Source organism: Pelophylax lessonae (genome assembly GCF_965119305.1).
Source record: "Pelophylax lessonae genome assembly, chromosome: 4".
Lineage (NCBI taxonomy): Eukaryota > Metazoa > Chordata > Amphibia > Anura > Ranidae > Pelophylax > Pelophylax lessonae.
In genome coordinates this window covers 102,110,158-102,129,495 of record NC_138771.1, presented here as the reverse complement: position 1 = coordinate 102,129,495, position 19,338 = coordinate 102,110,158, and the positions used below count along the sequence as shown (strand labels likewise).

General features: G+C 40.5%; 1 protein-coding gene across 2 annotated transcripts in view; it reads right to left on the bottom strand.

Moving 5' to 3' along the window:
* The window catches only part of LOC309555194 (tetratricopeptide repeat protein 24-like), a gene marked incomplete at its 3' end in the record, with an annotated part of 114,990 nt that overhangs the window by 33,986 nt on the left and 61,666 nt on the right, over positions 1–19,338 (bottom strand). For both annotated transcript variants that reach the window (XM_082257051.1, XM_082257050.1), the window contains exon 5: positions 5,868–5,989. In XM_082257051.1, the coding sequence (XP_082113177.1) occupies positions 5,868–5,989 (122 nt within the window). The remainder of the gene's footprint in view (positions 1–5,867; positions 5,990–19,338) is intronic.

Below are 19,338 nucleotides of genomic sequence, written 5' to 3'. Positions count from 1 at the left end.
AGGATTTTGTTCACTGCACCCCACAAAGATTGTGTTCACTGCACCCTAAAAGGATTTTGTTCACTGCACCCCAAAAAGATTGTGTTCACTGTACCCCCCAAAGATTGTGTTCACTGCACCCCACAAAGATTCTGTTCCCTGTACCCCACAAAGATTGTGTTCACTGCACCCCACAAAGGATTTTGTTCACTGCACCCCAAAAAGATTGTGTTCACTGCACCCCAAAAAGGATGTTGTTCACTGCACCCCAAAAAGGATTTTGTTCACTGCACCCCAAAAAGATTGTGTTCACTGCACCCCACAAAGATTGTGTTCACTGCACCCCACAAAGGATTTTGTTCACTGCACCCCAAAAAGATTGTGTTCACTTTACCCCCCAAAGATTGTGTTCACTGCACCCCACAAAGGATTTTGTTCACTGCACCCAAAAAGATTGTGTTCACTGTACCCCCCAAAGATTGTGTTTACTGCACCCCACAAAGATTCTGTTCACTGTACCCCACAAAGATTGTGTTCACTGCACCCCACAAAGGATTTTGTTCACTGCACCCCAAAAAGATTGTGTTCACTGCACCCCAAAAAGGATTTTGTTCACTGCACCCCAAAAAGGATGTTGTTCACTGCACCCCAAAAAGGATTTTGTTCACTGCACCCCAAAAAGATTGTGTTCACTGCAGCTCACACACAGAAAAATGGATGTGGATCACTGACACCTGCCTATCTCCTATCCCACACCACACAGCAATATCGATTGTAGTTTGTAGAACACAGTTTCCCTAAAATTCAGCAGCAGCAGCCTCTCCCTAACAGGATTGAGAAGAGATCGTAGATCAGGATTGAGTGCAGAGTCACCCCACCCCCCACACAGCAATATCGATTGTACTTTGTAGAAGACACTGACCCTATAATTCAGCAGACTCTATCCCTAAAATGCCTACAACTCGCCCTGCCTAAACACTCCGACCTGTCCCTCAATTCTATCCGGACACAAATGTTTTTTTCCTGCCTGTCTTTCCCTAATCAGCAGCCAGCACGTTGATGTGTGCTCTGTCCCTGATCTAAGCAGCAGAATGAAGACGCTGCGGCTGCCTGGAACTTATAAAGACTTGGTCACATGCTTCAGACGGCCAATCACAGCTACTGAGACATTTGCAGGCATGGCTGGGATGGCTTAAGGCACACCAGTTAAACGATTGTTGATTGGCTGTTGAAAGCCCGCCATGAAAAGAGCGCCAAAGCATGCAAAACCCGGAAATAAAACGACCGAACACGGATTTTTACCCGAACATACAGTAAAGTGTCCGTGTCCGTGTTCGGGTACAAAAAATCCAATTATTCGGTACGAACACGAATAATACAGTCCGTGTTCGCTCAACACTAGTGATGAGCAGTGCCTGGTTTTCTCCACACATACCGCTTAGAATTAAGGCCAAAAAGTTCTATTTTGGTCTCATCAGACCAGAGAATCTTATTTCTCACCATCTTGGAGTCCTTCAGGTGTTTTTTTAGCAAACTCCATGCAGGCTTTCATGTGTCTTACACTGAGGAGAGGCTTCCGTCGGGCCACTCTGCCATAAAGCCCCGACTGGTGGAGGGCTGCAGTGATGGTTGACTTTCTACAACTTTCTCCCATCTCCTGACTGCATCTCTGGAGCTCAGCCACAGTGATCTTTGGGTTCTTCTTTACCTCTCTCACCAAGGCTCTTCTCCCCCGATAGCTCAGTTTGGCCGGACGGCCAGCTCTAGGAAGGGTTCTGGTCATCCCAAACGTCTTCCATTTGAGGATTATGGAGGCCACTGTGCTCTTAGGAACCTTAAGTGCAGCAGAAATCTTTTTGTAACCTTGGCCAGATCTGTGCCTTGCCACAATTCTGTCTCTGAGCTCTTCAGGCAGTTCCTTTGACCTCATGATTCTCATTTGCTCTGACATGCATTGTGATCTGGAAGGTCTTATATAGACAGGTGTTTTTGGCTTTCCTAATCAAGTCCAATCAGTATAATCAAACACAGCTGGACTCAAATGAAGGTGTAGAACCATCTCAATGATGATCAGAAGAAATGGAAAGCACCCAGGTTAAATATATGAGTGTCACAGCAAAGGGTCTGAATACTTAGGACCATGTGATATTTCAGTTTTTCTTTTTTAATAAATCTGCAACAATGTCAACAATTCTGTGTTTTTCTGTCAGCATGGGGTGCTATGTGTACATTCATGAGGAAGAAGAATGAACTTAAATGATTTTAGCAAATGACTGCAATATAACAAAGAGTGAAAAATTTAAGGGGGTCTGAATACTTTCCGTACCCACTGTATTGCATCTTACTAGTCTTTGGTGTGGTGGCAGCACTTGTTTTCTTTTGCTTTATTTTTTTACCTGGAAATCCTGCAAATAACCCACTTCATGTCCCTGGATGGTTATGTCACTCCTCCACTGTATCAATGAAGGCAGCCATGGTTATTGTAACGGAACCACGACCCACACCGTGCTTGTGGGCTTCCATTAGTATACCGCTTCCTTCAGTCTTGAACATAGGTATCAGATATTTTAGCCACCCTCATACAAAACTAGCCGAGAATAAGTAAGGAAAAGGCCCCTGCGCTATAACGAGTAGGTAGAAGGGAGAATCAGAAATAGGTGATGTTTGGAGACATGGAAAAGCTGCAGCTCCTAATTCAGCCTTTCACAGATAACTGAATATATATGTGTGTATATATACCCCTATACAGAAGTTCAGATGCTATGCCTGCCTCCAAAGACCCCCAAAAAATGCCCCAAAAAACGCCTGCAACCACACACCTGGGCGTTTTTTTTTTTGGCGCAGGCGTTTTTTGGGCATTTTTTGGGGGTCTTTGGAGGCAGGCAAAACATCTGAAATTCTGTATAGGGGTATATATACACACACACTTATATTTATTTATACACATACACACATATAGGTGTGAAAGGAGAGAAGCCATAGGGGTGTTAATTATTTCATTAGCGCAAGCATAGTGTTCTGCTACTTTCACACCTATATATGTGTGTGTGTGTATATATACCCCTACACAGAAGTTCTGATGTTTTGCCTGCCTCCAAAGACCCCCAAAAAATGCCCAAAAAAACACCTGCTACAAAACCGGCAAGGTGTGAAAATAACGGAGCCACTATCCTGTTCTATTGCAATTCTAATACAAACAAACTTTTTTTTTCTGGTTCTGCACATGCTACAGAGCTGAAACTTCACAGGTACACCTTTTAGACCCCCCAAACACTAAATCCAAAGAAATCTCTTTTTTTTTTCAATAATTTTTTCAATAATTGGCTCTCTATCAAAAATGACAACTTTTTTTGTGTGATTAATAGTCCCTGAGGCATGACCCAGAACCCTAGGCACTTTTTAGGGGCATTTATTAGGTTTTAGGGCTTCAAAATTGTGTTTTTTGATTACCGAAGTTCGGGTCCCATTGATTTAAATGGGGTTCTGAAATCCGGGCCGAACTTTCGGGAAGTTCGGGTGTTCTGGTCGAACCGAACTTTTGAAAAGTTCGATCATCCCTAGTCTGGATCTCTTCATTTCCATTATATGGGGGTCAGGGCAATTGGTAGATTACAGAAGATAGCTAGATAGGAAGATATACTTCTGCACAGCTCACAGGAAGTGACAAGGACACTGCATTCCAGCCATGGTCAACAGAATCTATCTCTAGTTGCTGATGATGTTTTTAGCTTGAAAAAAAAAAAGAAATCTAAGACAGCCAGCACTTCTAAAACTTTAAGCTGAAATATATATGTAGCACCATGTAGTGTAGAGTGCTAGGTATGTACATAGTTTTTTCTGTATAAACACGTGAACTAGTGATTTCATATTTGTTTGATTGCTACTTAAAGCGGAGTTCCACCCAAAAGTGGAACTTCCGCTCATTTGTTTTCTCCCCCCCTCCGGTGCCACATTTGGCACCTTTCAGGGGGGAGGGGGGAACGGGTACCTGTTTTTGACAGGTACCTTTCCCCACTTCCGGGATACGGCGCCGCGACGCCATCCCTTGGATGTTTGGTCCCCTCCCCCATCCCCTGCCGCCGAGCCAATAGGAATGCGCAGCGCACTTCATGCATGCGCAGTAGGGACCCGACCGTGAAGCTGCAAGGCTTCACTGCTGGGTTCCCTTACCGGCAATGGCGGCGGCAGTACCCGACAGCCGATGGAAAGCTTCGGCTGCGGTGCTGACATTGCTAGACTCCAGGACAGGTAAGTGTCCTAATATTAAAAGTCAGCAGCTAGTATGTGTAGCTGCTGACTTTTAATTTTTGGAGGGGGGGGTGGAACTCCGTGGAAGTCTGCTTTAAGGAGGTATCTTCCCTATTTGCAGTTAAAAAATCGAAAATAAAGATAAGGTGGGACTTTGCATATACTTCCAGAAGTAATAACACATATATTTTATAAAAAAAAAAAATCTAATTTTATTTTAGTATCAAAAAGATAACACACAAAAAGACATTGTGCAAAAGATAAATGCACAAAGACATTGTTTCCATAAAAACAACCCGCCTGTTTGTCACATGTTACATGTGTGTGTTCAAACACAATGATCTAGAGAACCTTCCTAGAGCTTGCCACTCAATGTGTCCCAGATGCATGAAAGGTGAGGTCAATGCGCTTTGCTGGAATACCGCTTCCTCAGGACCTCTTTGGCTTTTCCTATATCTCGCACATGACACAAAACATTGTTAACAATTTTTTTTAATCTTCCAATGGAATAGCTGGCAGTATGCTTCCCCCGTTGCTGACCTGGCGTGTTCTGGACTTGACCTTGGATTCCACTTCTGCCTTTCTGTTACCCTTGACCCGGCTCCGTTCCCAACTTTGGCTCTGCACATGACTTGGTACCTCGCTGCCCACCTGTTGATAACCCCGGCTATTCATGAGACTCTGTTCCTGCCTCTAATCCTGGCTCTCAGAGCTACTCGAGTGCTTGCCTGGCTATCTGCTGCACCAGCCCCATACATTGCTGTATGTTCCAGCTTCCGGAATCCTGACAAGCTGCCTACCCAGAACCATCAGCATAAGCGGAGTGCCCCTTTAGTCTGGACCAGTCTTCTGAACATAACTGCTGTTCCTGCTTCTCTGGTTCCACAGCTTCCTCTGAGTTGCATTCCCTGTTGCAGGTTCTGCAATCAACACCCACAAGCACTCATGTCCCTCCTGTCCCTTGGCTCCCTCTGTCTCATCCTCAGTGGGGCCTGGGCGAGAGATATAAGAGAGGCCGACCTCGTCAATTCAGTCTCCTTTCAGGTACGTGACAGCCTGCAGAGGTGTGCTGGGATCAGTAGCCACAGGAAGGTAGCTAGACACTAGGACTTTTCTACACACCAAAGGGGCCCACGGTCCCTGCCTGTAAAGGACTTTACTGGATCTGGCTTGTCAGATCCCACCTAAACAGTGTTCCAGCTGGGCCTGAGAGTTCTGCAAGTGGTGTGCTGGAGGAAGATGAGGAGTGTATATAGTTGTATATAGGATAATTGTCCCTGAAGAACTGTTGTTAAAGTCAAGTGGGAGTCCCATAATACCCATCCAAGTTTAATACCCCTAATAAACAAAAACAAAGTAACGTTGATGGACTGTTTCCTGGCTCTTGTGTGCTGAGGAAATTTGGCATGCCTGGCTGTGCATGGTGGGGGAACCCCTATTCACCAGCGGCTCCTATGGGAGTAGCATTTTTGTTCTTTGGTTTAGCTATCCTTTAAGTCCCAGGACAAAACAAGTTCCTCCCCTGAGGTATACATCATCATCTTTTCCAATGCATAAATTAATAAACTAAACTATCCTATCGAACATGGCAGTTTCACCAGTAATATTTGATATCATTCAAGCAGAAATACATCAAATACCTTTACACCTCCAGACAGGGTCAGGGCTTCCTTGTAGTAATGAATGGCTTCCTCCAGATTACCTAGGCAGAAATAGGTGGCACCCAGCCCTTCATTAACATGGCACTGCCTCAGAGGATCATCTGTAATATACAGGACAAACAGTAGTAATAATTTTGTTTAGCATAGTTAAATATAGAGTTTTATGGCACAAAGGGTAACAGTGGATAAATGGCTATTACATATGATGGACAACTTTAACATGCCAATCAGGTGCTCTGCAGTGAGAGAATGGTGCTGATAGGAGGATATAGTAGGTAAGGCTGAATAAAAACACCAGTCCATCCAGTTCAATCTTTGTGGGTGGGTGTGTGTATTATTAGGAGGAGGAGACAGCATAGCGAAAAGATGAGCTAATCAGTGTGCTTCTTCTGTCTTTACCGTCCAATCACAGGAAGGGGTGGACAGTAGCTGTAGCTGAAAATGCAGCAGGAAAGCAGTAAGGAGGACAACCCCCCCCCCCCCCCCCCACACACAAACACACACACACACACACACACACACACACACAAGAGAGGTCTGTACTGTGGAGCAGACGTTTGTAAATCTCAGGACTGGATGGACAGAAATACAAATCATATGGCAGATAAAGTTGCTCTCATACATGTATTTCCTCTGTCTATTTAGCTGTTTGCTTGGAGTTCACTTTTAAAATATGATTAGAGGCAAAACTTTTCCTTGGATTTGGACTGGGCCAAGAGGGATTAGAACACCTGCCCATTTTTTCTGCTGTCCGTGTCCCCATTAGGGAGATCCATCCTCTTTTTTTGTCATGTTTATTGTTATTGCACAAAGTGAAAGTAAAGAAAATGCCAAATTTTGAGTTGTCCCCAAAACAGTAATAGAGGGGAAATCTTCCAACGAGGACACTCGTTTTAGTGACAACAAGTAATCCCTTTTTTTGGACGGAGTTCCTCTCACTTCCAATTTTGGCTATGGGACAGGAAGTGAAGAGAAATCTCCCCAATAGGACACATGGCAATAAACCTGATGGGTTATAAGCCTCCTTTACTCAATCCAAAATGAAAAAAAAAAAAAAGTTTTGTTCTACTTTACCCTTAAAAAAGTGGCCACCCTGTAATATGATATTGAAACTTTAAATATGAAGTGATATTGCAGATATTACGAGTTAATATATTTTATTGACTTTAACTAAAGTGGAACACAAAAGGAAACAGATAAGATTCAATTTGATGCATGTTTTTTTAATGACCACACTCCAGAAATGGATATACACAATGATTTTAAACAAAAAAAAAAACAAAAATGTAATATATTGCAGCTTAACAATCATTAGATGTGATGGCTGCATTAGTTTTACATTTTTAGGCTTTCTTCCCTCTTTTTTTACCTGGTGATCTGGCCAGTAACACACCTCCTGTATTAGAGTGCCCACACTTTGGGTGAATGAGCCCAGGGGGCACATTTGGACAGCAGCATTGCCAGTCTGGGGAAGGTGAGTGTTAGATGTACTATCAGATTTAAATTACTAACCAGCATAAGCCAAACTCCAGCTCACACTTTATAATCAGTTACAGCAAACCTATTATTTTGCCTTCGTGATAAAGATTTTACATAAATAAAAGCTGATCATTCTAAGCACTCCTGTCAATAGTAAATGGTTTGTCTCAAAAAACAAAAGTCTTTTTGGCTGGATCACCAAATAAAAAGGAAAAAAGAAAGTCTAAAAAAGATAACTAATACAGCCATCACATCTAAGAATTGGTCCGCTGAAATATAATAATTATTTGCTTTTTGGTATAATACTGCTTTATTTCAATAACATCATTACCATGTATATGAAGGATTTACTGTAGGAATCATATAAAGTATTATATTAGTTCATTAATATTATATTACGACTATGATTATAGACAGATATGCAGCACATCCATAAGTGATCTAGAAAAAAGCAACATGGGGAAACATGGGACTTTTCACTGGTGCTACCTCTTAAAAACACATACACATAATAAGAATTAAACTTTTATTTATATGAAATAATATGGGCATAAATAGTAGTTAAAACTGAATAAAATATTTTTTTATACATGAAGTCAAAGCATGAGATTATGGCATCTCATGTCTCAGTCCCAGTCATATACATTATATTATTACCATGCACATATAGCCTTAAAAACTATGCAAGCACATATACAGAACATTGCATAACATTACAATGGTAGTACTGTGTCTGGGCGAGATCAAATCTCAACGCATTTCGCACTATAGCTTCCTCAGGAGATGCCAAGGTAACAAACTGTTTACCCATATTATCAGAACACATCAAAGCGGCTTCAGAAGAAACCCCAAAGAAGAGGCAAAACCTGAAGCTAAAGGAGCTCCCAATATATTGTAGTGTAAGACACAAGGTGCCATAATATCATGCTTTGACTTCATATTTAAAAAAAACTCTTTAGAACCTGATTGCATTCAGTTTTTAACTACTATTTATTCCCATATGATTATATGTAAATTACCTTTTAAAATTGTGTATGTGTCTTTGAAAGAAATTATGTTTATGTGTCTTTGAAAGGTAGCTCCAGTAAAAATGATCATGTTTCCCCATGTTGCTTTTTTCAAAATTATTTTATTAATGTGTGAGGGGTTAATTTTGTAGGTACTCAACAAATCTCAAACAATCACATTAAAGAGAGAAGAAAGAATGTACAACAGACCACTTGCATCCCTCCTTCTGATGCATTTTACTCATTGTGAGCATTTTTGGAACTCTACAAATAAGATCATTACAAGGGAAACGCGTCATAGAGAGGAGCTCAGGTGGTCTGCTGAAAATTGAATCCATCAATAAATGCAGAGTATGGCTTTTTATTCTGGAGTGCAGCTGCTGTCTTTGACTGACTGATTGTGGGAGGGGAGGACAAACCACATGAAAGCTGGCAGCGCTAGATCTGTGTGTGGAATCATTTGTATTTGTAGCGGAGCATTGGAATGGTTGTGATATTTATCCATTTGCAAATATTATTGCATGGGCTGTTGGTCCATAAATTACAACTAGCTTCAGGATTACTACTGCTTGACTGAGGAAAAGGAGCCATTTTAGGATGCAGAGGAACACTGGCCAACTTCGCCATTTTTTTTTTGGCCCCGATTACCTGAAGGTGGAATCTGCGCATTTCAGATACTCACCCATCCAGTAGATCCAGCGTTGTCCCTCTGAGATCTTTTTATGCACTGACACAACTACGTCCCACGCCGCCATGTTCTCTCTAACTTCATCGAGAGGCCCGCCAGCTCTTCTGGATTCAGTGGACGGGCCTCTTGAAGATGCGCCAATAGGCCCACCCCCTCCTCCTTTCCTTGAATGAAAGGCTATGCCATTTTAAAAGGATATGATGTACTTATCCCGGGAGGCACAGCAGGCAGTGTGCGTTTCATTCGCCTAAGGCGAGTGATGTGTATGGGGAGGTGGGTGGACTTTAAATGAAAAAAAAAAAAGAAGTAAACAAAAGAAAAAATAAAGCAATGCCCTATTTATTCCTGCAGAGGAAGGGAGGAGGGGTGGAAAGGCAGGATCATCCTAAGGAGGCTGAAGGTCCACTTTAAGATAAAATTACAATTCATTTAAGACTTTCATCCATTAAATGTTCTTTTCCTCTGGTAAAAAATGACTCCACACCCAAGTGGTATTTCTGTATTTTTGTGAATTGAATATTTTAGGAGAAAATTATAACAAGATAAAATAATGAATGGGAAAAAACTATCTACAGTTGGCCCTAGACCTACAACCTTCCATGGTTGCCAAACCCTTTTTTTAATCATCTGTGAGTTTGGATAATGTTACTAAATATTACTAAATATTTTCTATGTTTGCTATTGTATTATTGTGTAAAAACGTTTTAATGTAAACAATAAAATCTAATAATTTTAGATAGGTGCCTTTAAAGTCCATTTTCGTTTTATCCAAATTCCAAATTCAGATTTGTAATCTATGGCACAGATGAACCGTAGATGGTGCTCATTAGCCACCAGTGAGCGCCAGACCCATTTATTCAAATTTTAAAGTAGCATATTACATTTACTTTCCATTAAACACATTGAGTGATCGCAGGTCCAATATATTTGATGTACATCTGTAAATGTGTATTTGTTTTGCAGTGTCCTTGTTCCTATATTAGATATCGTTCCAGCCCTATATTGGGTTCTTGAAGTATGTTTTACATCAACTACTTTTTTTGGTGGTTGTACCTTTTTTTAAACAAATTATTTTATACTGAAAATAAATTGTTTTTAAAGAGGAAATTAACAAATGATGAAAGAGAACAAATATTAAGGTAGGCTGAGGCTGCTCCTTATAGTTTGTTCACCTGGGCTGGTCGGGAGAAGCGGTGTTCCTTTCCTCTTTACACCTACTAGCCCTCGAGATTGGTGTCAGAATAAGCCAGCACCCCATGCTCTGGGACACAGGGATATACCTTCACCTCTTTGAGCGGTGCCAAAAGCAATAAAATAAATTGTTTGTTATAGGCAATGTTGTTCCAGCCCTATATTGGGTTCTTGAAGTGTGTTTTACATAAACCACTTTTTTTGGTGGTTGTTCCTATTTTTAAACAAATTATTTTATACTGAATCAAATTGGTTATGTTTTCTTTTAACATTTTTCCAGTAATGTAGACTACTTCTAGATCTTGAAAGTCTCATGTATTCTCAATAGTATTTTTTTTTTCCAAACAGTGAGTTTATTGAAAACTTTAGTGCAGTACAATTAAAATAGCTCAGTAAAAGAGAAACTGAACAAGTACAACAATACACACAGTGTACAGTAAATAAAGATTGGGAAGGGCAACAGCCAAAATGCAGGTATACAGAGTACAACCGGTTAGTGCTAGCCAATATAGGTCGGTAGTGGTGCATGAAGATAAACAAAGACAGAAACCATGTAAGGCGGGCAGTATTCAGAACAAACTTATACATTAGTGTCTGGACAACTCATCCACCTGTCCCAAATTTTATCGAACTTGGCGGGACATCCCCTGTGTTTATAGAGCAATTTGTGAAAGGGAATATTGGTATTCACCTCACGTATCCACCTAGCCAAGGTTGGGGGATCGCTGCGCATGAAAGTCCTAGCTATAAGTTTCATAGCCACAAACAGCGTCTCCTGCAAGAATATGGACATAAACTTATTAATATCCCCATCAGGGTATATACCCAGGAGACACTGCTTGGAGTCCAGTTGCAGCGGAGACCCCATCTTGTCATGTAGAAAGGCTACCGCCTGCTGCCAGTAGCCCCGGAGCTGTGAACAACTCCAGAGCAAGGGGAAAAAGGTGCCTCCAGCCGCCTGGCACATTGGACAGACAGGATCCCAATCAGGTTGGTATCTGGACATCCGAAGGGGTGTGAGGTAGGCCTGATGTATAATAAACGTCTGGGTAAGTCTATCAGACAATTTCGGGGACACCTTCTGACAGGTCTCTAGTGCCTCCCCCCACTCCTCATCCTCAATAGGTCCCACATCCCGGGTCCAGCGAGTCTTAAGCCCATAAGCTATCTCAGTGGAGGAGGGCTTGTGGAGTTTGGCATAGAAAAGGGAGATCAAGTGGGCAGGCTCCTGGCACTTGTTCAACTCCAAGAGCAACACAGATTTCAGGTTAGGCTGAGCTGTCGAAAACTGGGTGCGGAACGCGTGGGCCAGCTGTAAATAATAGTATTTTTTTTAGTTTATTCTGGATAAGGTATGTTATTTAAGTTGGTTGGAATCATTATGGCTTATTTTTCCCTTATATACATTTTATTCCTATCTGTTTTAAGCACAGCCACTGTATGTTTAGGCTTGTTGAAAAAGAGTAAACTGCAATCTGTGATTTTAAACAAAAACAGCTCTAAAAAAAAAAAGAAAAAAAAAAAGGAAAACAGTAAGCAGCATGGATTTTTATACTGTAATTTGCATGCTGCATTAAATACCAACAAGCATGTGGGAAAATATCAGATGCTCTTATGAACTTAAGATGGCTGGAGTCCAATGTCAACAACAACAGAATGGAAAAAAACTTGCAGTGAATGTGTTGAACTTCATTGCAGGATGCATTTATACAGCTAGGCTGAAGGATGGCTCATGCTGCTTTGCTATGAAGCCTGTGCTGCGGATATCTTATTCTAGCCATTCCAAAGGGAGATTCACAATCATTTACTATTGATCCAAATCAGTATGAAGTTGTATCTGCTGAGGATTTGCTCAGCCCTGCCTGTGACTGTTCCTGAATAAAAATTGTTTTAGACCTAGAGAGTCTTATTTTAAAGCGTCTCTTTTAGTTTTCTCTCAAACGACTCAATGAGTCATGGAAATTGTATGTGACATTTGTGATGTGAATGGATTTACTTTACGCTTCAATCACAAAAGCTTTACTACCATTTAAACAGGTGTTGCAAGGGTATATCTCTTGTAATGATTAGTTGTAGAAAAAGTCAGGTTTCATTAGCCTACATTTTTAGATGTTTTTTTAGCCATATGGCTTGTTGGAATATTGCTAGATTACTTAAAGTGGTAGTAAACTCCCCTTGATGTCTCATACCTACAGGTATGCCCCTGGCGTCCCGGAGATGACACGCCCTCCTCCGGATACCTTGATTCTCTCCATCTTCTCAGGGGTCACCTGGCTTTCTAATCCATGGTGTCCGGGACCTGAGTTATCCATCCTTGCCCAAAATCATCCGCTGTTCTTTCCACCTGTTGGGCTTTGTGATCCATGTGAACCTGCCTCATTTGCCCCTGCACTCTGCTGACCTGGATCTTTTTTAAATGTATGCCTCTGTTCTCATGCGTTTTTGGAATATACTGTGAATTGTTTTACATTTGTTCTATTTTTGGGCTCTGGTTCTCGTTATTCACTACCCAGTTAGGATAAGAGCTCCTACTTTGGTGTTTTTTATTATTATTTCCATAATGATCATAATGGTATGAGTTTACTATGACCCTGCATCCATGTGGACGTTTGCTCTGTGCCTGTTTTTTTGTGCTTTTTTTATTCTTTGCAAAAAGAAGCTTCACCTCATTTGCTAAGCTCTGGGAAAAATGCCCTTGCAGAGTTCATTCTTTTTCCCCTTATTAAAGTAGAACTATAGGCAATACTTTTTTTTCATTTTGGATAGAGCAAGGGAGGGTTATAAGCCCTGTCAGACTTTTTTTTTTTCGCAGTCTATGTGCCATTGTAGAGATTTCCCTTCACTTCCTGTCCCATAACCAAACAGGAAATGAGATGAAATCCCTGTAAATCAAGGGAAGTCCTTAGAAACCCCCAGGTCACCAGAACTAGTGTCCCCACTAGATTTTCCCTCTATTACTTTTCTGGGGACAACCCACAATTTGGGTAGTTTCTTTTACTTTGACTTTTAATGATAATGGTAAACAAGACCAATTGAGAGGGTGACTCTCCTTAATGGGGGCACAGATCGCAATAAAAACTGACAGGGGTTCTAATCCCTCTCCACTTTACCCAAGATTTAAAAAAAAACATTTTGCCTTTAGTTATACTTTAACTCAACCCCCAAGTTCACAAGCTTGCAGCTTTTTAGTCTAGGGTAAAGCAAAACAAAACAGTCTGTATAAATGTCCAATCATTCCTCTTGAGGGAAAACAAAAACTTCTTGACCCCATAATTGTTATGAACTAAACACATTTGTGGAATAAATATTGAATCCTGTAGCTAACATTTTTTTGTCAGGTATTGATTTTCCCATTACTACCTAATATAGAAGAGTACCTTTGATTCACTTACACTGTCTACTGTACTCTACACCGTAGTCTCCTCCACCCCTCTCCCAGTCTTGTAATCACCTGTCCCCAATCCTGCGAGATATTAGCTGTACAGAATCAGTGATTTATCAAAATGTTTCCAGTCAGGCCCGCCTTTATATGCTTTCATCATTAAATCCTATGGAGATTTTTGACTCGGGACTAACTAATGTATTTTGATGAGTTAAAAGTGCAACGAAACCACAATCCACACTGCGCTTGTGAGCTTCCGTCAGAAGACCGCTTCCTCCAGTCTTGAACATAGATATCAGATATTACAGCGCCCCCATACAAAACTAGCCGGGAATAGCTTGTATAGATCTGGAACCTTTATTTGAACAAACTCACACTGAATATATACCTCACAGGAGGACATCCCCGTTCTAATCAGATTACCCTACCAGGTCAGGTGTCTGATTACATTATGCTATGCAGATGAAATTGTATATAGAAATATAATTAACCTGAACTAATTACCTAGCCATCTGGACAGAAACAATATGTGAGTTCATTAACAATTAACAATTGGACAGAGAGGCTTAACAGAAAACACATGACACCTTAATACACAGACAATAGCAGGACACCACCAGCACCAGACTGTCTGTCTCTTACATTGAAGAACATGGAACAGAGGCTACATAGTTACATAGTTAGTGAGGTTGAAAAAAGACATCAGTCCATCCAGTTCAGCCTATGATGTGTGTGTGTGTTTGCTGTTAACCGTACATTGTATACCCCTGTATGTTGTGGTCTTTAAGGTGCCCATCTAATAGTTTTTGAAACTATCAATGCTCCCTGCTGATACGACTGCTTGCGGAAGAGAATTCCACATCCTTACTGCTCTTACATTGAAGAACCCCCTGCGTATTTTAAGGTTAAACCGCCTTTCCTCTAGTTTTAGTGAGTGGCCACGTGTCTTATTGTATTCCCTTTCTCTGAATAGGTTTTTCCATATGCTAGGGTTGCCAGTACAGTATTTGTACATTGATACCATATCCCCGCCCCCCCCCTCCCAATCGTCTCTTCTCCAGAGAGAATAGGTTCAGTGCTTGTAGTCTTTCCTCATAGCTGATGTCCTCCATTCCCCTAATTATTTTTGTTGCCCTTCTCTGGACTTTCTCCAGTTCCAGCACATCCTTCCTGAGGACCGGTGCCCAGAACTGGACAGCATACTCCAGATGTGGCCGGACCAGAGTCTTGTAGAGAGGGAGAATAATCTCCTTATTTCTGGAGTGAATCCCCCTTTTTATACATCCCAGTATTCTGTTGGCTTTGCTTGCAGCGGCTTGGCATTGCATGCCACTGCCAAGCCTGTTGTCTACCAGTAGCCCCAGGTCCTTTTCCATCCTAGATTCACCCAGAGGTTCCCCCCCTAATGAGTAGCTTTCTTTCTGGTTTCTGGCACCCAAGTGCATTACTTTACATTTTTCAACATTAAACCTCATCTGCCATGTAGTTGCCCACCCCATTATTTTGTTCAGGTCCGCTTGTAAGGTTTCCACATCCTGCCCAGAAGATATTGGCATGCTTAGTTTACTATCATCCGCAAATACTGAGATTTTACTCCCCAGTAATCACCACCCTTTGCACTCTCCCCTGGAGCCAGTTCTCTATCCAGGTACTCACCTTATGGTCTATACCTACCTTCCTTAGTTTGAACAGTAAGCGTTTGTGGGGAACGGTGTCAAAGGCCTTTGCAAAGTCCAGATACACCACATCCACAGGCTTACCTTTTCCTAGGTGGCAGCTCACTTTATCATAAAAGGTTAATAGATTGGTTTGGCAAGAATGATTTTTCATGAATCCAAGCTGATTACTACTAATAATACCATTTTCATTACTAAAGTCTTGTATGTGGTCCCTTAACATCCCCTCAAAAATCTTGCAGACTACTGATGTTAGGCTGACCGGCCTATAGTTACCCGGGATATATCTCGGCCCCTTTTTAAATATCGGCACCACGTTGGCTTTTTTTCAATCAGCTGGCACCATACCCGTCTGTAAACTATCCTTAAAGATCAAGAATAATGGTCTGGCAATCACCTGGCTGAGCACCCTTGGGTGCAAGCCATCCGGTCATGGTGATTTATTTATGTTAAGTTTCTCTAGTTTAGTTCTAAGTCTATCTTCTGTTAGCCATGGCGGTATTTCCTGAGGTGTGTTGTTTAGTTTGGCCTTACAAGCTGGGTTAGTGTAGCCCCCCAATTCTTTTGTGAAGACTGAAGAGAAGAAATGATTTAACACTACCGCCTTTTTCCTGTCCTCTGTGGCCAAAACTCCCTTATCGTCTTTTATCGGGCCAATGTGTTCTGGCCTTGCTTTCTTACGGTTTATATACTTAAAGAATTTTTTGGGGTTCTTTTTACTCTCTTCTGCTATATGTCTCTCATGTTCTACTTTAGCTGCCCTGATTTCGTCTTTACATTTCTTATTACACTCTTTGTAATGCTTGAATGCTGCCAATGACCCCTCAGTCTTGTATTTTTTGAAGGCCTTTCCTTTAGCATTAATATGCATTTTTATGTTGGAGTTTAGCCACCCAGGGTTTAGTTTTGCTCTTTTAAATGTATTTCCCTTTGGAATGCACTGGTCAATCCCTTTGTTAAGTATGCTCTTGAAGCACTCCCATTTTTCCTCCGTGTTCTTTGTTCCCAGGGTTCTATCCCATTTGATATTTTCTAGCAGAGAGCGCAGTTTTGGGAAATTGGCTCTTTTGAAATTCAGTGTTCTTATATTGCCCTTGTGATTCCTATTACTATAATTAATACTAAAACTAATTGACCTATGGTCACTGTTTCTTAAGTTGCCCCGTATTTCTATATCCGTGAGCAGGTCTGTATTGTTGGTAATCAGTAGGCTAATGTGATTAGCTCTTTCAATGAACATGTTCGGAATCAAACAGGTCAGGAATAGTCTTCATATATTTCTTGAGACATATGGTTGATAAATATTACTGTCCCATTTGAAGTAATCCAAACCATATTCTCAGTGTCCATTAAGTACCTTTCCATCATTTCCTTGGTCACTCTGTGTCCCTAATAGACACAGGGTGATTTCCACATAACAGGGGCCTAGGGAGCTGAGAGAAGAAATTCCCAACCTCTCTAAGGTAAGCTGTGTTCCACAGGCCCTCCAACCAAAGTGACTCCTGTCACAAAAAGTATTTTACTTACACTAAACCTTTTAAGATTTTAAATGCTTTTGTAATATGCCTAACCATAACTAAAACTGTACTTGTGTTTATCCACAGTGGTTTCTTTTCATTCCTAAAAATGCTCTTCCTATAGAATATATTCTTGTCATAGTGGATATTTAAAATATCTGCTAAATATCTAGTTAGTATATATCCTTACATAAGAGCACACATTCCCAGCCTTCATGCTCAAAATCAGCCATTCCACCTCTAATGCAATGCTAAAGGTATATATTGATAAACCTTGGGACCTCCACTAATACCCACCACTTCAGCTTCACACTTACCACTTTTCTATTTTTATTTTAACTCCTACACTAAGTGATCAAACAAAAAACTATATGTCAAACTCTGTGTTCAGTAGCTGCTGAACACCTATTAGTGATTTCACTACACTAAGGAATAATCAATATATAAAACATATGGTGCTGAATATTCAATAATGTGAACAACCATTAAATCACAAAAGACAATAATGAATGAATAAACATAATAAACATATAAATGTGTAAAGTAAAAGTCCTTTACAAATATATATTCCATCCCCGTGCTCAAATTTTCTTAAACAAATGAGTTTGTGCCTCCGCCACCAGGTAAATTGAACGCTGCAAAATAAGTCTGTTGTTAACAGGAGTGAGGTGAGAGTTCAATTTACCCGGTGGTGGTGGCACAAATTCATTTGTTTAAGAAGATTTGAGCATGGCTGTGGAATATATATTTACAAAGGATTTTTACTTTACACAATTATATGTTTATTATGTTTATTCACTCATTGTGATTTAATAAGAGTTGTTCACAGTATTGAATATTCAGTAGTGCTGCACCATATGTTTATATACAAAGTTAAATTGGCTTTAAGCTTTCGGGAGGAAACTACCACCTGGATTTGCAAATTGTCTGTAAAAATTGGCCAGACGTGTTAAATTCTTTATATATTAGATAACACTTCTTAGTGAAGGATACACCAGACTATGAGGGCAGACAATCTAAACAGTGCATACATTCCTTATCCTTTGGGTTACTTTTTCTCCTTTAGGCCTGGGAGGAAAAGTTCAGTTGCCAATCAAGATAAGGCTTGCAAATTTTAAATGTCGTAAAATACCAAAAGTTAGATTTTTTTGTTTATCGAAAAAGCTTTCAGATTCCGATGATACTAATGTTCACACTTTATTATGTTTATATTGTATTATTGTTTCCTTATGTGAAGAATCAAATCATACTGTAACAGACGGTTTGACTGCTAGACTTCTCACTTCACTTTTGTGGTAAAAATTACCACAATATGGAAATCATGGTTTACATGGACATAGAGGAGATATAGTAAATCTATTTTAGGGCGTTAACTGCAAGGGATATAAAAAACAAAGACAGAGAAATGTATCATTTATTCAGATTAGATAATTAATCATACTGCATTCAGGGCCAATTTAATTTTGTATTGAAATTAATGTAAAAGGAATTTCGCCATCATACTTAAAAAAAAGAAACTGCTGCCAGGTATACAGTTTGGTGCATGTACCTAGAGGTGCCTGAACATATCCAATTTCCAGTCAATATGCATTGTTTTTACAGACAAATCTCCACTAGTTCTTCATGTGTCAGCGTCAAGTTTGCCCACCTCCACCTACCTACTGCACATACCTATTAGACAGTGAGGCGGATCATCATTTTGATGGGCCACTAGGAAAGTGGGGGTTGTAGGCAATCTCAAAACTATCAGTAAGTGTGTGGGCATTGCCCTTCAGAAAGGTCTGATATTCAGGCATAATTACAAGAACTTGGAGGAAGAGATGGGTCCCTGCACCATATGCTGTGTCTGGTAACAGTATAGGGGTTGTGTCAGCTAGTTTGGGCTTGTGTCAATGGGCAAATACAGTGTGCTTTTAGGTACATTCCTTGTGCATTTGATATCAGACCAAATCGCTCCTGAGATCATTCAGAATTCATTGACTGGTGCATTTAATCTGCAGTTGACCTCCCTCTTATCTGCATCAACCTACTTTAGGTGTCTTATGCTTTCCCATTCAATTTTATTAAGAAAGACGAAATACTAAGGCAAATAAAAGTCCATGGACACAGGTTCTGATTTGTTTAACCACTTTACCACCGGAGGATTTTCCTGCTTAAAGACCAGGGGTTATTTTGCGATTTTTTACTGCGTGACTTTAACGGACAATTGCGCGGTCGTGCGACGCTGTACCTAAACGAATTTCACGTCCTTTTTTTCCCACAAACAGAGCTTTCTTTTGGTGGTATTTGATCACCTGTGCGATTTTTTGATCACGCGCTATAAACAAAAAAAGAGCGTAATTTTTGCAAAAACAACAATATTTTTCACTTTTTTTTATATGAAATTCCCCCAAAAAAAAATGTAAAAATCAAAATTTTTTAAAATTTTCGGCCAATTTGTTTTACGCTACCTATGTTTGGTAAAAAAAATCGCAAAAAGCGTATTTTGATTGGTTTGCGCAAAAGTTATC